Source organism: Nannobrachium achirus (assembly GCF_963921795.1).
Source record: "Nannobrachium achirus genome assembly, chromosome: 3".
Taxonomy (NCBI): domain Eukaryota; kingdom Metazoa; phylum Chordata; class Actinopteri; order Myctophiformes; family Myctophidae; genus Nannobrachium; species Nannobrachium achirus.
In genome coordinates, this window is record NC_137812.1 from 54479593 (window position 1) to 54496820 (window position 17228).

The 17228-nt window shown below is 40.8% G+C and overlaps 1 protein-coding gene across 1 annotated transcript in view; it reads right to left on the bottom strand.

The window, feature by feature from the left end:
- Positions 1-8896: 8896 nt before the first annotated feature.
- Positions 8897-17228, bottom strand: part of smox (spermine oxidase) — an 84019-nt gene continuing 75687 nt past the window's right edge. The window contains exons 5-9 of the mRNA XM_080721833.1: positions 16321-16782; positions 15647-15798; positions 14689-14846; positions 10516-10676; positions 8897-9190 (exon numbers count right to left, since the gene is read on the bottom strand). Coding sequence (XP_080577959.1) covers positions 9038-9190; positions 10516-10676; positions 14689-14846; positions 15647-15798; positions 16321-16782 — 1086 coding nt within the window. The 3' untranslated portion in view covers positions 8897-9037. The remainder of the gene's footprint in view (positions 9191-10515; positions 10677-14688; positions 14847-15646; positions 15799-16320; positions 16783-17228) is intronic.

Genomic DNA, 17228 nt, shown 5'->3' on the forward strand with positions numbered 1-17228 from the left:
CATCCTCTGCACGGCTAAACAGCTCAGACAGTGACTGTCATCTAGGCTTTAGCCACTCGCAACTGACTCTGTTACTGTAACTCCTCTTCACAGGATGTATCTGAAGCACTAACAGATCAAATAACAGATGACCACAGACGCTATGTGAACTGGGAAGCTAACCTGGAAGCAAACTAGAAAGCTAAACGAGAAGCTAAACAAGAGTTTAACTGGCGAGGTCGCCAGGAAGCTAACAAATGACTGTCCAGCCAGCTCGGGCTGACTATAACACAAACCTGGGGAAAACATGCTCATTACACTTCCAGATGGGGGAATCCAGATCACCTCCCCTGGTAACAGAACTAACAATAGCATTACACATGCCAGACAGAGGCTCTGAGGTAACAACTCAAGGTCACTTAATAGAATAGAATAGTTGTTCTACAGCACCAAGCTGTTGTTAGGCCAAGTGGGCCTTGACATAATGGAGCCAGACCCCTGCCTTTAAACACAAACTGGTGAAGTGCAAAAAAACAACAGCAGCATAATAATAATTTTGTTTCTTTTTTCACAGAGGATGTTATATATACTTTGAAGAATAGAAGCTAGGATTTCTATATTTAGAGGCTGTGTGTGTCCGTATGTACCTACATGCATGCATGGCTCTGTGTGTGCGTGTGTACATTGGAAACAAATGGCCGCTGTCACAATACATATTTTTCACTCAGCTCCCCCCCCCCCCCAACGCTATCTTGGAATCATTGTCGTCATCTCTGTGGACAACTCAGAAATGACAGAATCACCATGTTGTTTCTGCACAGAACTCAACATGGAGCTCCCAGCAGTGGCAAAAGGAAGAAGATGAAGAAGATGTTTTTTTTCGAAAGAAAGAATAAAAAGCAACGTGTAAAAGATAACACAGAACTTCACTCCCATGAGTTCTTCTACAGACACTCTATGGCCGGGTGGTTGTCATGGAAACTCTGTATTTGAAAACATTTGTATCAGCATATCGTCGTTTGTTGGGTGAAAAAAAACAGTTTGTTTTGCATTTATCATTTTAAAAATGATTTAACCCGCAAGGCGTTGTGTGCTTGTAGATCGGCTATTTTCACTACTTTTGTGCGATGGCCTTGTACGATGAAGCAGGGCTTTACTTTGCGAAAGAACGTACACATTTGAAACTTGGAGATACGAGGTTTCCACTCGACAACGACGATATTCTGCTTTCCAAATTAACTGGATGTTTATTTTTATTTTTTCGTTTGTTTTCTTATTCTGTCCGAGACTGACTTCCTGTCCTAGACTGACTTCCTGTCTCACACCTCTGGACTTGACGTGTTTAACCACTTAAACCCCACACATGGTTAAAGGAGCTATAGTCAACTTTTTCTTGAAAAACGGACGCTAAAATAAAAATAATGTTTCGAAAATATTTTATAAAAAAGATTAAGCTTCATATGTGTTTCTATTCAAAAATGACCACAAAAAGCGTAAAATAATGATAGAATAATCATTTTGGCCACTGTCAGACTGACTTTGTTTATATCCCTCTTCATATTGGGATTTGAACAAAGTCGGTCTGACAATGGCCAAAATGATTATTTTATCATTATTTTACGCTTTTCTCTTATTCTGCTTTGAACGTTCCTGTTCGCCCCGACGAGTGAGGCGCGCCAATACGGCGCTCGTTCGTTTACCTCGTCTGAATCTGATGACTGTAAGCTGATGAGGGGTCGTGCCGCCGTGTACTGTAATCACATCGCGAGCAGTGATGTTCTTAAAAATCCATTATGCGTTTACATCAACGGAGACCATTTTGCTTCCGTGTTGATTATCTCAGGCCCTGGGGCTTTGTGTGCAATGTGTCTTCCCATTGTATGGCAAGAGGAAGCGGCCACATTCACATTAATGGCATTACGCCCCCCTCTGCTGGCTGGCCTGCGAAAGCGCAGCCTGCCAGGCAATATAAGGCAAAAAAAAAAAGAAAAAAAAAAAGTCTCTCAATCTACTATAACGTTGCAAAGGTAAGCCGCTTTTTGATGGCGCCAGACCCAATAAATAAATAAATAATCTGGCAGTAAGAGAGTTAATAGGAACACATATATGAAGCTTAATCTTTTTTATAAAATATTTTTTAAACATTATTTTTATTTTAGCGTCCGTTTTTCAAGAAAAAGTTGACTATAGCTCCTTTAAGTGGAGTCCCTCAGGGCTCGATACTAGTACCTTTTCTCTCGCGTTGTGAGCTTGTCGATCGGATATGTTCAGCCAAAGCTTTCCCGACAATACGGGATGCTGGGGTTTAAGTGGTTTAAGACGATGCTTCCCCTTTTTTTGCGCTCATAGGCAATGCAGTAAAACCGGTTAATTTAACTGAGAGTTAAATTGACACACCAGATTTTTACTGTGTAATGTCTCCAGAGTTGTATCTTTTGAGCCTAGAATGCAGTATCAACTTGCTGTTGTTAAAACAAGGCTGCAGTTTCATTCGTAATGCCTTTCTCTCCCTAGCTCTTCTACCGTTTGTAAAGGCTGGAGCTTTGGGTTTTGTCACAAAACTTTTGTGTGTCCTCTCATGCTGTCAAGTGTTTTCTCTGGCATGCCACAGAATGGGCTAGAGAATACGTGCAATGTGGCTGTGTGTCCAACAGGCCAGTGTTTCTGAAAGTGGAGTCAGGGGACCCTCAGGGGTCCTTGAGGGGCCCCAGAAAAAACGTGTTAAAGTAGCATCAATATCAGTTTTACCACTTCAACTCTATAATAGATTGGCTATTTGAAAATAGTCATTGTACAAGCTCACGTCACAATGCAACACATGTGCTTGGTAGATCATATATTTTCAAAACAATCTTGATTGAAAAATATGAAAAATATAAATATTTTTGAAACATTTCAACAATCCAAATCGTGTATGGGGTGCCTGGCACAAGTTATTTTCAGATGTGAGTAAGTTGCCAAATACTTATTAATTTGGGGTTCCTTGACCACTGCAATAGGCAACTAACTCCCAGTTAAATGCACAATTGATGTAGGCCCACATCCGTATAAGGGGCTCATTGCTAGTAAAGAAAAAGAAAAAGAACAGGGTTGTCTTCACTATAGTTTGAGAACATGGTTCTTATTGCTCCATTTATATTCATGCTTCACAAGGTGAAACCATTTAACAGCGTTATGGGAGCTTCATATGTTAGCATCTCTAACTTACAGTTAAGAGGCTTCCCATGTTCAAGTCCCTCTCCATTTCTCATTACAATTCTCAGTCAGCATTCTATGGTGCCATCTGCTGATGTAATAAGGCAACTACACACTTGAATGTTTTGCAGGGCTGTTGGGAGTTATCTTTGCAGTATGTACTGTATAGCATCACATCACACAAGTTTTAGAGATTACTGGGCAGCAAAGCTTATAACATTAACACGGTACAGAATGCAACAACATCAATAATAGTAGTCATGTTTGTCAAGTTACCAAAGTTGATATTATTGATAGAGAGACTTAACATCTCCACAGTCCTCTAAGAACTGTTATTTTTGCATTTGAAAGATACTCCTGAACTTTTCTGAACTACTAGTCATCAGGATGAATATCCCAAGTATCTGTTTTGACAAGTAATGAATGCTATAATAAACTATAGCTGACATGAGGTGCACGCATATCCAAACATTTTGAAGTGTGCTCGATCAAATAAGCTGCAAAGACGCAAAATGAGCTGCAAAATAAGTAATTCCTTATTTTCCTAAACTTATTGTATTGTCAGTTTTTAGCAATGTAGCTCCAGGTTTAACGCATACCCGATCACAAGGAGTCTAAAAGCGCAGAAACTGCACAGTGAGATAGAAATAAGTGCAACGTTTATTCCCTGCCATGATGTCCCACTGAAATGATTATTTTTTTTTGTACCAAAGTTAACGGTGTATCATTAAGGGGCATTTATGTGGTGTGTTTTCTTTTTTTTATTAAGTCAAAATGCTATTTTTTATCTTCCTTTGAAGCATAAAGGGCAGCAAAGTCTCCTAGATGACTGATTCCAAGATAGTGGACCATGCTATTTGTAGAATGGGCTTCTTTCAATGTTCTAAGTTAGATGAGGAAAAGCTTGTAAACATAGGCATAAATATTTGATATTTTTTTAAGTCAATTATTTTCATTGAATAGTTGTGCAATTGAAAATGGTTGTTTTCAATTGCACTTATGACTAAGTAAAAGAAATTATGATTCATGCTGTTCTTTGGGTCTCTACCACATTTGATATGTTTATGAGGAGTTGTGCAGTTTGCTTATTGTGCTGACATGTGTGTTTCCAAATTCATAATGTGACACATTGTGTAGTTGTGCAGGTCTCCATTTTCTCTTCATGTTTTTCCCAGTTCAGTATATTGTGACAAAAGCTAGTACTGGGTTACTGAAACATTGTATGCTTCAAACGGGCTTCAAGATTATTTTCTTTTATATTCTTTTTTTACTTTTGCTGACACAGTAGAGAAAACACAATGCACTTGGCGAAGACAATCCTGTCTTCGCTAAGACTTAAAATACTGTACATAGGTTGTTTGTAAAAAATAATAATAATAACAAACAAAAAAATCATTTGATGTTATAATAATAATAAGGTTGTCAATAATGGGAATCTTCTGATGGATGAAGTGGACAATTGTAGGTCAGATCATTCTGTAAACGTCTTCACTCCAAAGCTGAGCAAAAGAGTAAACATAGAGAATTATATTATGTACCTGTAGTGTTTGAACTGTACTATAGAGACTTTATATTCAATGTGCATCAGAGTCATATAGAGATGGAAAAAATATTTAAGAGGATAAAGATGAATTAATTGATTCAACTATTTATTTCTATAAAAAAGAGAGCAATGTCTCATGATGTTGGCATGTTTGTGTTTTAAGCATCAATCATTAAGTTGCCTTCTTAAATGTTCCGCTATTGTGGCGAGGAATCTATTTAGATGTTTTAAGAGCTTTGATTGCTTGCAGGTAAATGCTATTTCTCTTTATTTTAATCAATTCTGTCGTTGCACTAGTGAGAGGAAAAAAAAATACAGATGTTTATTATTAGAGTGTTGTTTTTAAATGTTATCAGTATTTGACATAATAGCCTATAATGCACTTTTTTCTGGAGCGCTTTTACCAGCCCATTGGGCATCAGTTTTGTCTTAAGCAATCATCCGTTTCTGCCAATCTGACACCCATATCCATAGATTCTGTTGTTGTACAGTAGGCTGTGGGCTACTTATTGATCATGGTGGTGACGTGGACGGGATATGTGGAACGATCACCAGTGAAGCACCGTGACTTAGACTTTGATGTACAGTCGGCCTTTGGCAACTTTTATTTCCAGTGCAAGCCCATTGTTCCCTTTGTGTTCTCCCTTTATTCTCTCTCTCTCTCTCTCTCTCTCTCTTAACACTCATATTCATATCTGTCTTCGGTTGTTGAAGCTGTTCTCTCTCTCTATACTGAAGCTTATGTCATTATTCATTACTCAAACATCCACACATTTAGTATTGTATGTCCTTCTAAGCTACATACGTCATAAATACATGTAACATGTTTTGTTTCGTTTTTTACCGATGATTCCTAGATTGTATAAGACATGGCTAGGTGTTGTACAGTAGGCTGTGGGCTACTTATTGATCATGGTGGTGACGTGGACGGGATATGTGGAACGATCACCAGTGAAGCACCGTGACTTAGACTTTGATGTACAGTCGGCCTTTGGCAACTTTTATTTCCAGTGCAAGCCCATTGTTCCCTTTGTGTTCTCCCTTTATTCTCTCTCTCTCTCTCTCTCTCTCTCTTAACACTCATATTCATATCTGTCTTCGGTTGTTGAAGCTGATGGTGGGACCTGAGTTGACCATCACTACTGCATTATTATCACTACTAGAGCTATTGACTGTATAGGCTTTCAAATGGGTTTATTTGTTGACTTATGATCGCTGAGTAGGAACAAGTTGTTGTTTACGTTATTTGCTTTTATCTACTTGATTTCAAATTCCTCACTAATAGTACGGTATATGCTTAACTCTCAAACAGGACCTGCTGAAGATTCAGACCATTTACTTTATGAAAACAGAAGACAAAGTTGCCAAGTATTACGCCAAACTAATGTGTGGCTTGCTTCAGCTTTCACTTACCATCTCAACTGCCTTTTTTTTGTGTGAAATTGTTTATTATGTTGTTTTTTACATCACAAACATAGCTTGACATGGTAGGGTGCTTCCTTGTGGGCACATTCAATTCAGTTTACTATAATCTTTTTGTTTTATTGACTGCTTTTATTGATCTGTCTTTGGCACTGTAACACTGTGTCATACTGTGTGTTTTGAAAACAAAAGGGGTTAACAATGCTTTTTTTCTAAGACCAGCATCATGCCAAGGTTTTAGTTAATACAGTGTGTGTTCATCAGTCTTAAGGTCATGTATTACGTACCTCCCATGTATATATTCCCTGTCTGTCTGTCTGTCTGTCTGATTGAATGATTGTACTCTGCCCATTTGTCTGAATAGTATTATACACATTACCTCAACACTTATCTGGGCAACTAAGTGTGCACCCCCCCCCCCCCCCCCTTTCCTTTTATTTTTTTAATATTTAATTTATATTTTATATATATTGTTGACTGTCACAAGACAGATATGCAGATTTTGTTAATTTAACCAAACTTAATTTGTGTTGCTACTCAGACAAAGGGAGGTTTTGATGCTGGAAATGTAGTCCTCCAGTTGAGAATGCATTGCTCAGACCACTGCAATAGAAAATGGAAACATTTTATTACCCATTTCCACTCATTACATCAATAAAATGGCTTACTTTCATTCAGTGTCCAGTGGTTTCTGGTGTCCTTTGTTATGATCATAGATGACCCGATATTAACCATTTTAAAACCCACAGCTTGTGAAATAATGTTCTCTCTCTCTATACTGAAGCTTATGTCATTATTCATTACTCAAACATCCACACATTTAGTATTGTATGTCCTTCTAAGCTACATACGTCATAAATACATGTAACATGTTTTGTTTCGTTTTTTACCGATGATTCCTAGATTGTATAAGACATGGCTAGGATAATATAAACTTTGGATTTGTTTATTGCTAATGACACCAGACTGAATAAAATTCAAACCCAGTGATTAATCATTATAACTTGGACTCTGATCTAATTATTAAAATATTAGTTTGAACTGTTATGGGAATGTTTTATGAAGCTAAATAGGATTTAGATTCAAAGTGATGATGATTCAAAAGGTGGACTTAAACCATGCCGTGTTTCTAGGACACTGCCTTTTCTCCAGCACCACAAAGACTTGGAAAATGTTTGTACTTGCTTAGCCTGGTTAGGATTTAGTTGTGAAAATGTTCAAAGTTTTGAATTCAAACCAGGGACTTTATTGTGTTTATAAAACACTGATCTCTCATACTATAGAAGTATGGGAGATACAGGTGATACACCATGCATTTAAAAAGTATTTGTCATATTATTGTTTATGTCCCAAAAACGTTTTTCAAAAGGTTTGAGGCTAAATTACCACTCCTGAATAGAGAGCCTCTCTCATTTTTGAATGGCTATCAGAGCATTTCAGCTGCAGTACCACTGCAGTTATCAATTTATGGAATGCATGTGCAAATAAAAAACAACGTAATACTTCCTAAAGTAAAACTTTTTTTTAGAAAGAATAGAATAAAGTCACCAAACCAGAATGATACTACTAGTTGGCTGGACCAATGACAGAGCTTCTCACAGATAACAGAAAGGTTTAGAGGCAGACTGCTTTAATATGAGCATCAAATCAATATTATAAATGTTTTAATTGCCCATGCATTCCATACATTCCATATAGGGCTGGAACACACATGGACAAAATTTTATGACATCAACTTACAATGGGCATTGTCCCTCTTGAGTAAAAGATGAACTGTTTCTAATAGGTTTTTCATTTTAGTTAAGAGGACAATTATAATGTATTAAGACACACACACACACACACACACACACACACACACACACACACACACACACACACAGGAAGGAAAAGAGAAACAGACAAATCAAGAATTGAGTAGAGACTATGGGGTCTGTTCTAACACCATCTGTCACTTTGGCAAAAGTAAACCAGGCATGGTGCCATTTTCCTTTGCTCACTGTTCACTGGCTCTCATCATTAAAAAGTGGATTCACAGGTGAAGGAAAAGCAAATATCCGTTCCTGTCCTACCAGCCACATGGTTTTAGCTAACTTAAAGTTGATAAGTGTGGAAGTCTTGACTTAAGCCTATTTTAAACTTCATCGTACAGTGGTGTTGCATGGTGAAAATAGCCCATCTACAAGCTCATAACATGTGAACTTGTAGATAATCATCTCCAATTTTTGTCCACTGATACCGTCATTTGTATGATGGAGCATAAATTAGGCATAGGGGCCAAATATATTCTCTCACACTGAACTGCCTGCATCTCTCTTAGTCTCTGTCCCCTTTTCACCTTGTCCTCTCCTCTGCATGTTGGCTTTCAGAGCATTCCACAGAAGAGGAACGCTTCTGTATAGAAAAAGAGTTTTGTTTTTTGTAAAACCTTTTTTTGCACTTCTTGGCTACTTTAAAATTATAATAGTTTTGTTGAATTAATTAACCAGAAGAAGCTATGGCCATAAATGACAATTACATATGTTATATCTTTTTGTATCAGTTTTATTTTCATGATTCTTTTGAAACAACATAATATAAGTACAAGAAGGCACTTACAAAAAAAGTTAAATTATAAACGATGTGATTATAAACATAATTTTACTGATTAAAAAAACAAAACAACAACAGAATGATAAAGACAAGAAAGTACAGGACCCTTGGCAACATTTTGAACAATAAGTCTCAAATAAAATCTAGCATGTCTTAGACCTACGATACAGTAAAAATAATACTTATTTGTTATAATGCCCCGGCTACCGTTATGTCATAACTTAATTACTTTTCTTAGTAATACAGAAAATGTAAATCACAGAGTTGTATTTGTTGTCACTAGTCAGTGGTTTTGTTTAGTCGTGTTTACATGTTAGGCTTTGTGGTTTGAGCACTGTGCAAGTCCTGGTACATCTCTATCAGGCGAGTGGCTTCTCTCTCGCCCGACAGCAAAGCACCATGGGTAGTGGAATAGTATTTCCTGTGGGTGGCTTCACCAGCAAACAGCACCTGGAGAGGCTGAGAAGAGTGGAGTGGAGAGAAGGGTAAAATTAAGTAGGCCTACCAGCACATTTCATATCGTCTCTGTCGGGTGAAAACCCTGTATGTCCAAAACCGTTCGTTTTGCATTCATCATTTTAAAAATGATTTAAACTAGTGAAAACAGCCGATCTACAAGCACACAACGCCTCGCGCCGCGAGGCGTTGTGTGCTTGCAGATCTGCTGTTTTCACTACTTTTGTGCGACCGCCTTGTACGATGAAGCAGGGCTGTACTTTACGAAAGAACGTACAAATTTGAAACTTGGAGATAAGAGGTTTCCGCTCGACAACGACGATATACAATTCACACAAGAACCTGTTCAGCATCACATTTCACATATGACAATAACACACCCAGGTCCCAGGCCAAGAGGGTTGGTGAAGGAGAGGAGTTGGCAGGTACAAATTATTGAATAATAAATAATAAAAAGTCCTCCCTGTCTCTAAGCCATACTATACTGTCCCCAGGGGGACTTTGAAAGGAAGAAAAGAAATACAGCCTGTGTTGAAATAGAGGAGCTAAAGTGAACATTTACAAAGGGTTTTTCAAAGATGTAAGAAAAGGTATAAAATAAATCTGAAAAGAAATTGCAAAAAGATCACAGCCTCTAGAGAGGTCAGCATTCACCACTTAAACCCCCCCCCCACCATGCCCCCATTACTATGAACCGTCCCCGCCATCACCACTCTCCCACCAATCTGGCTAGCCATCGTCAAATCAAAGAAAAGGGAAAACAGCGCCCTCTCTGTTTTGTTCCTTATCATAAAAGTCTGTTCTTGAGAGATTACTCTCCCACACACAGACACATGTAGACACACTGCAGCTTCATGTTTCAGAGTCTAGATTTCTGGACTGAAACCAGGTGCCATGACTCCATAACTCATGTGAGACGTGCTGTGCTAGGACCTATACTTTCGATATGAGGTGACACAGTAATGATGACACAACTACATTAACAAGGTCCTATGAGTTCACAGGGATATTGTAAACAACACAGTGGTAGTGTCCACCTCTTTATACCAGAGGTTTTCCACATCAAGGACCCCTAAATAACCATAGCCTTAGGCTGCCAGCCCCTGTGTACTCCCCAAATAACACCAAGGATCCCCAAATAACCAGACTTTACCCCCTAATTGCGAAATGGCTTTTAGAAAGTGTGTACTCTTCCTCTGTAAATGGTGAAAACGGACGTAAGTTTCTTCCTACTGTACATTACCTGCCCACTCATTGTACAGTAAATCACTCTGTTAAGAGCATTAGAAACATATGCTGCAAAACTGTGTTCTTCTAAACAAACTCACCGGAGCTTTGGTGCTCTTGGCATAAGGCAGTGGCATTGCCAGCCTCTCGAAGTCCCCCCCGCTGGAGCCCACCCTGGTGAAGGAATAAGAGCCTCGGATGTAGGGGTTACTGCCCCAAGATGAGCGCAGGATACGCCTTGGCTTTGGAATGTCGGGGTTCCCTGTGGATAGAGAGAAGAGGGCCGATAATGAAAATGTGAGTGAGAGTGCCACATGCGTTATATCAAGTAATGTACAACGGTGGATGTAAGGATGGTCTCTGTCTAGTGACTACTACTCTAGTGACTCCTACACGTGGGTCGGGGTGCCTGTTCAGCAGGAGGCGGAATTAGCCAGTAGCTATGCCCCTCCCCTAAAAGCTTTTGTCCAATGCTAGCTTAGCAACCGGCAGCTTGCCAAGGCAAACCTTGGCAAGCAGGAAGTTATTCAGTTTACAGTTTACAGTTTAGGCATTTAGCAGACGCTTTTAATCCAAAGCGACTTACAATAAGCAGATAACATCACAATAATAAACAAGATAATATGTCAGAACATCATCAACAATATAACAAATGCAAATGGATATCTATCTAGAAAAAACACAGTATAATCAAAGTTCTAAAAACCTAAAGACAAAAAACTAATGCTAACTAGCTTCATGTATGGTCACTGACTTTTCTGTAGTGCTAAGGGTTTAGGTGGAGTCTGAAAAGGTGAGTCTTCAGTCCACGGCGAAAGCTAGCGAGTGAGTCCGTTGTTCTAAGTGCGACAGGGAGTTTATTCCACAACTTGGGGGCCAGGAGGGCAAACTGTCTCGGACGAGTGGATTTTTGCCCTGGAGTTTTTAGCGAGGGTTCTGTCAGCATCCCTGTGTTGGCTGATCTAAGTGAACGGGTGGGGGTGTAGGGGTTATTCTAAGCTAGCATTGGACAAAAGCTTTTTGGGAGGGGCATAGCTACTGGCTAATTGGGAGGGATATGGCGTTCCTCTGCACACATTAGGCCCTCCCAGTGAAACTCCCTCTTGTCAGTTGAAAATAAGTGGCTTTCTCCCCAAACTAAACAGTAGCACTGTACAGTACACACATAGGGGGAATTGGCATAACAACACAATTCAGCAGAGACTTTAGTCATACATGGGTGTACTGAGCACGCCGATTATTCAATTGAGCATTTCGTTAGTTCAGGCAGGTCACATAGAAACCGTTAGTCCGTCCGAACTGCCATCCAGCTCTGGACACCTCGGGGTCATATGAGACACACACGGAAGTTTTGAGACCAAACGGTGGGACGCTGTCCGACTTATGCCAGGGACATGTTTTGTGTGACATAGACACATACACAGAGATTCCGTGAATTATGCAGTAGTACAGGGGTCTTCAACGTTTTCAGGCCAAGGATGCCTTACTTGAGAGAGAGATGAAGCAGGGACCCCCACAACTTATTCATAGTTTCCATATAGTTTAATTGTTTGACAGCACAATCATCAGTATATTCGTCAATTTGTGTTTTCAGATATTTAACCACTTGAACTGTCGTTACTTGATAAAGTTGATGTTCACTATGTACTTAGTCTGCTCTTTTCCCCTCTACACCAACACTCTTTGACAAAAATAGCCGATCTACAAGCTCACAACGCCTTGCAGTGCGAGGTCTTGTGAGCTTGTAGATCTGCTATTTTTGGCAAAAGTTCTCCGAATAAGGACACTAGGGTTCAAGTGGTTAATATTAAAACAATGATTTGGAGGACCCCCTACAGTAACTCTGAGGACCCCCTAGGGGTCCCGAACCCCCTGTTGAAGACGCCTGCAGTAGTAGAGATGAGCAATAGAGTGGTCTGACAGTGTAGTTGAAGTAAAGATGATCAGGGACAGTGGCTCTGAGTGTCAGTCAGTTCACTGGGACATCCAAGGCTGCTGCCATCTCTAATCAGCCCATACTGTAGGTCTCTAAGGACACACACTGCACAGTATACTGTATGTAATCAAAACACAGCTGACAGGATTAGTGGCCTAAATCTGGTGTGTGTGTGTGTGTGTGTGCGTGTGTGTGTGTGTGTGTGTGTGTGTGTGTGTGTGTGTGTGTGTGTGTGTGTGTGTGTGTGTGTGTGTGTGTGTGTGTGTGTGTGTGTGTTTGTTAGTACATGCATAATACTGAAGGCATTTTTTCTATATACATGTGGGTGTACATTTACAGTATGCATCAGTGAATCATACAGTGACAGTAACTGCATTGTTGACATATGCTAAACTTAGCACTTTAACATGTGACCCATTTATTAGATAATTGGCTCGGGCGGGCAGTTACTGTAGATCAAGTATTCTTCCCTACAAGGTCAAACAGGAGGCGACTCTGTAATAGTAAGACAATTAATTTAGCATTGTCAAAGGTTTAGTGCTATGTATAGGCTTCAGACTCTAAACCCTATACATAGCACTGCAGTTGTCCCTTTCATACCAGTGTTGAGAAGGGGTACTGTGTGTACATCTATAACTATACGACATCTTGCAGTTGTTATAAGAGTTAATGTTTCAATCTATAATCCTCTTCAGGAGGACGATGTGTTCTGTATACATGTACAAATCGGAAGTTTCCAGTGTTGCAATCCTGTTGGGAGTTAATATTAACTATCTACCTCTAAGCCCATATGAGAACTTCTAGAGCTGCTCATGTGTAGCTGATGTACAAAGTTACACAGTACACAAGGTGCAGTTGCCATTATTGGTAGACATTTCCCTCCTTCTAAAACAGGGGTCTTCAACGTTTTCAGGCCAAGGACCCCTTAGTTGAGAGAGAGATGAAGCAGGGACCCCCGCAACCTTTTCATAGATTCCATAGTTTCATTGTTTGACAGCACAATCATCAGTGTATTTTGGATTCATGTCAATTTGTGTTTTCAGATTTTATCCACTTGAACCGTCAATACTTAATAAACTTGACCTTTCACTCACTGTACTTAGTCTGCTCTTTTTCCCCTCTACACCAAAGCTCTTTGCCGGCTTGTAGATCTGCTATTTTAGCTAAAGTTCTCAGAATATGGACACTATGGTTCAAGTGTTTGATATAAAAAAGGAGAAAAAAAGCCTCTATCACACAAAGATTTGGAGGACCCCCTGTAGTAACTCTGAGGACCCCCTAGGGGTCCCGGACCCCCTGTTGAAGACCCCTGTTCTAAAACGATACTTGCCTCACTACTCACTACTACTAGTACTAGAGAAATAGTACAGTAGTAATAGTCATGGAAGTAAAATAGAAATAAAAGTCACAGTGAGACGTGCTGGGTAAAGCGAGAACAAACAATATAGTATATTGACAAGACGTCATTTGGAAAATACATAATTGCAACATGTCACACAACACTTTTAGAGGCAAGAATTAGGCTTTAGCCACACTGACTCAGCTGGTAGAGTCAATGTGGAGATTGAGGTCCTGTTACACTTTGGAGTAGGAATAGGAAACATGAGCAAAGGGGGGGGGGGGGGGGGGGGGGGGGGATCAAGCCGATGACATCCTAGCCAGGAATCACTCTCTCTAACTTCTAGGCAAACTTTAGCATACAGTAGTTTTTAATTTTAGACCAAAGTGGTTACTGACCCAGGGGTAGTTATGAGTCATTCCAGTGTTCAACAGATAGCCTACACAATCTCTGACTCATTGATTCAATCTCTTTACTGGGAAATAGCCACACCTCAAAGCAATAGGCTGATGATGTCATTTCCTGTATGTACGACACAAGGACTGAATGTGGAATCGCAATCTCTATTGAGTCACTGCACTCTGATTGGCTGTGCGGTGATGCACTGGAGTATGTAACATACCAAGGCTTAGTGTTAGTTTACTGATTCATGGAAGCGAACTGTGAGTGAAACCCACTGTTAAGCAACAACAATACCCTTTTCATTGAAGCTGTGTGTTTGTGTACATGTTTGTGCGTGCATGCGTGTGTATGTGTATTCCCCTCTGTGCATCTTAGTCAACCAAGAACAGGGTGAATGGTCACATAAATAGATAAGATATGATATAATTAATGTCCCTGTAGGGAACAACACATAGCTTTCAAATAGATTACCGGTAAGTGCTACAAAGTAAGTAAGATACAAGCTAAACATCAAACCTATCATCCTTCTAAACAACATCGTACTAGATCCTGTTGTACTGTAAAGTGCGGACAGGAGCTTCTTTATGGCCTGTTTACCTGTGAATCGCCTGAGTAGCTCGGTGCAGACCTCAGCTACGGTCTCATCATCACAGCGCTCCATCAGTAGAGCCTCCTGGCCACAGATCCAGCCACTCAACATGTGTCCATAGCGCTCCGGAGGGTACAGCACATCAAAACTGCAGATCTTCTTGTACCTGATGGCAATAAAGAAGTATTATATTAACCACGTGCACGCACGCACACCACTAACACAGCATTATGTTGTTGAGTCAAACAACTTTGACTCAAAGTTGAAGATGACTGACACACACACACACACACACACACACACACACACACACACACACACACACACACACACACACACACACACACACACACACACACACACACACACACACACAGGCTACCTACACATTTTTCAAGGGGGAAGATGAGTGGGGGAATTTGCTGCAGATGTGATCAAATTCATGGATGAGGAGATGCTGGAGGTAATCCGGGCACAGAGGAACCAAAACACAGAGCAGAAAACAGTAATCTTCGATGGTTCACATTAGGCACACCAACAGCAACTTCTACGTTCCGAGGCAACTCTCCCTACACTGCTGGAACAATCCAGTGGGATTACACAATTTTTCTACTGGGCCGTTTAATCTCTGACAGTATTGTTGATATATTAACTTTGCCCCTGAGTTTCTGATAATTTGTTCTCTTCCACCTTTCTACCTGTCTACTGTGGGTGCATCTCTCCACTCCGACATGTCTCCTTTCCGACATGTCTCCATTCCGACACTAACCCTATCTCTACCCCTACCCTAAACCTTAGGCCCATGGGGAGTGTCGCCACTCCGACAATAAGAAGTCCATTTCGGAGTGGCGACATGTCGGAATGGAGGGAGCCTCCCGTCTACTGTATAGTATAGCCATTGTTGCCATAACAACCCAAGTCCTCTTTTTGTTGTTAACTTAAGAGTTATCATATTTCTCATCTTACCACAGCTCTCCTGGGTACACTGGCTGCTCCAGCGTAGCCTCGTCTTCCCAGACAAACTGGATGCTGTTGCACTCGGGGCTCCAGAAGGGCTCAGCAAACTCCAGGAAGATCTTGTCTGTGGTGCTGATGCCCAGTTTCTCAATGGCCAGAACCTTGAAATGAATATTAAGCATCAAGTTTATTGGGTTTATTAGGATCTGCATTAGTCTAGTGCATAACAACAGCACATCTTCTTGGAGTCCACATATAACATCAAGTGTAAGTAAGTAAGTAGGTAGGTAGGTAGGTAGGTAGGTAGGTAGGTAGGTAGGTAGGTAGGTAGGTGGGCAGGCACTAGGTAAGTTTGTAGTAATCCACATATTAATATTTCAAAACATTATTGAAAGAAAATAATGGTATTCTTTCTTTAAAACCTTGGACATTTTCATTATTATACTAATAAATAGGTTATATTTAAATAAATGTTAGTTCCACTGATCCAAGCCAGAACACAATCGATTGATTGATTGATCGATCGATCATAAAAATAAAATAAAAACACGCTCTGAAAATGCACACTTTAGATATTTTCAAGTGGGCCCTAATCCGGAAAAGGATGACAACCATTGTCTTAACTTCTACGCTGCACTGCTGCACTATCTAGAAATGCTGACATGTTGCTCACTGAGAGTCACCTTGTCCTCGGGCAGCATGGGCGAGAACAGGGACTCATGGCTCCTCTTCAGCACGCCCAGAGACGCTGTGATGATCACATGGTCGGCCGCGATCCACTCCTCGTCCTCGCACTCCACGTGTATGGGGTGGCAGCCCTCAATCAAGTGGTCATATTGGCTGCGAGGTTGGCCCCTGCTGCCGCGGCGGCGGTCCTCGTTGTGGTTGTCGCCGCAGTAGCCGAGGCCGTTGCCCCCGGCCATCCCCTCCCCCTCCTGCTGGCTGGTGGAGTAGTTCCAGTGGATGCATCGGACGGGTTTCCCCAGGCAGACGGTGTGGGAGGGGATGTCCTGTGCCAGGACCTCCACCACCTTCATGAAGCCCTCTGGGATGACGTAGTGGGCTCCTGGGATCTCCGTCCACTCTCCGAACTCACTGAGAGACACCTCGTCCATGCTGGGGGAGCTGCTCTCACAGCTCTCCACCTGGGGAGGAACCACACGCAGGGAGGAAGGAAGACGTTGAAAAGAACAATAAAGCACTAGCAGGCACATCCACTCACTAAAAGCCAGGTGTCTGGTCGAGGCCAGAATCTGCAAGAAAGAGAAGGTCTGCACACTGGATAATCCTCCAAAAGGTTTTAAATTTTATTTTGGTTCCTTTACAATGTGGACGTGACGTTTCGAGCCTCGCGGCTCTTCATCAGACGAAGATGCAGAAGGAAGACGTTCCCAGAGATATTAGTGATTTTACCTACAATACTTAGAATGAAACAAAACAAACAGGAACACATGCCTTAAGACTCATTAAATGAACAATTAAAAGCACAGATAATGAAAAGATCAAGATCCTGCTATTTCCCAGTAAGGACTGAGTAGTATAAACTGAACAAATACATGTATACTGTACAGGTAGTCAGGTACATCTGTAG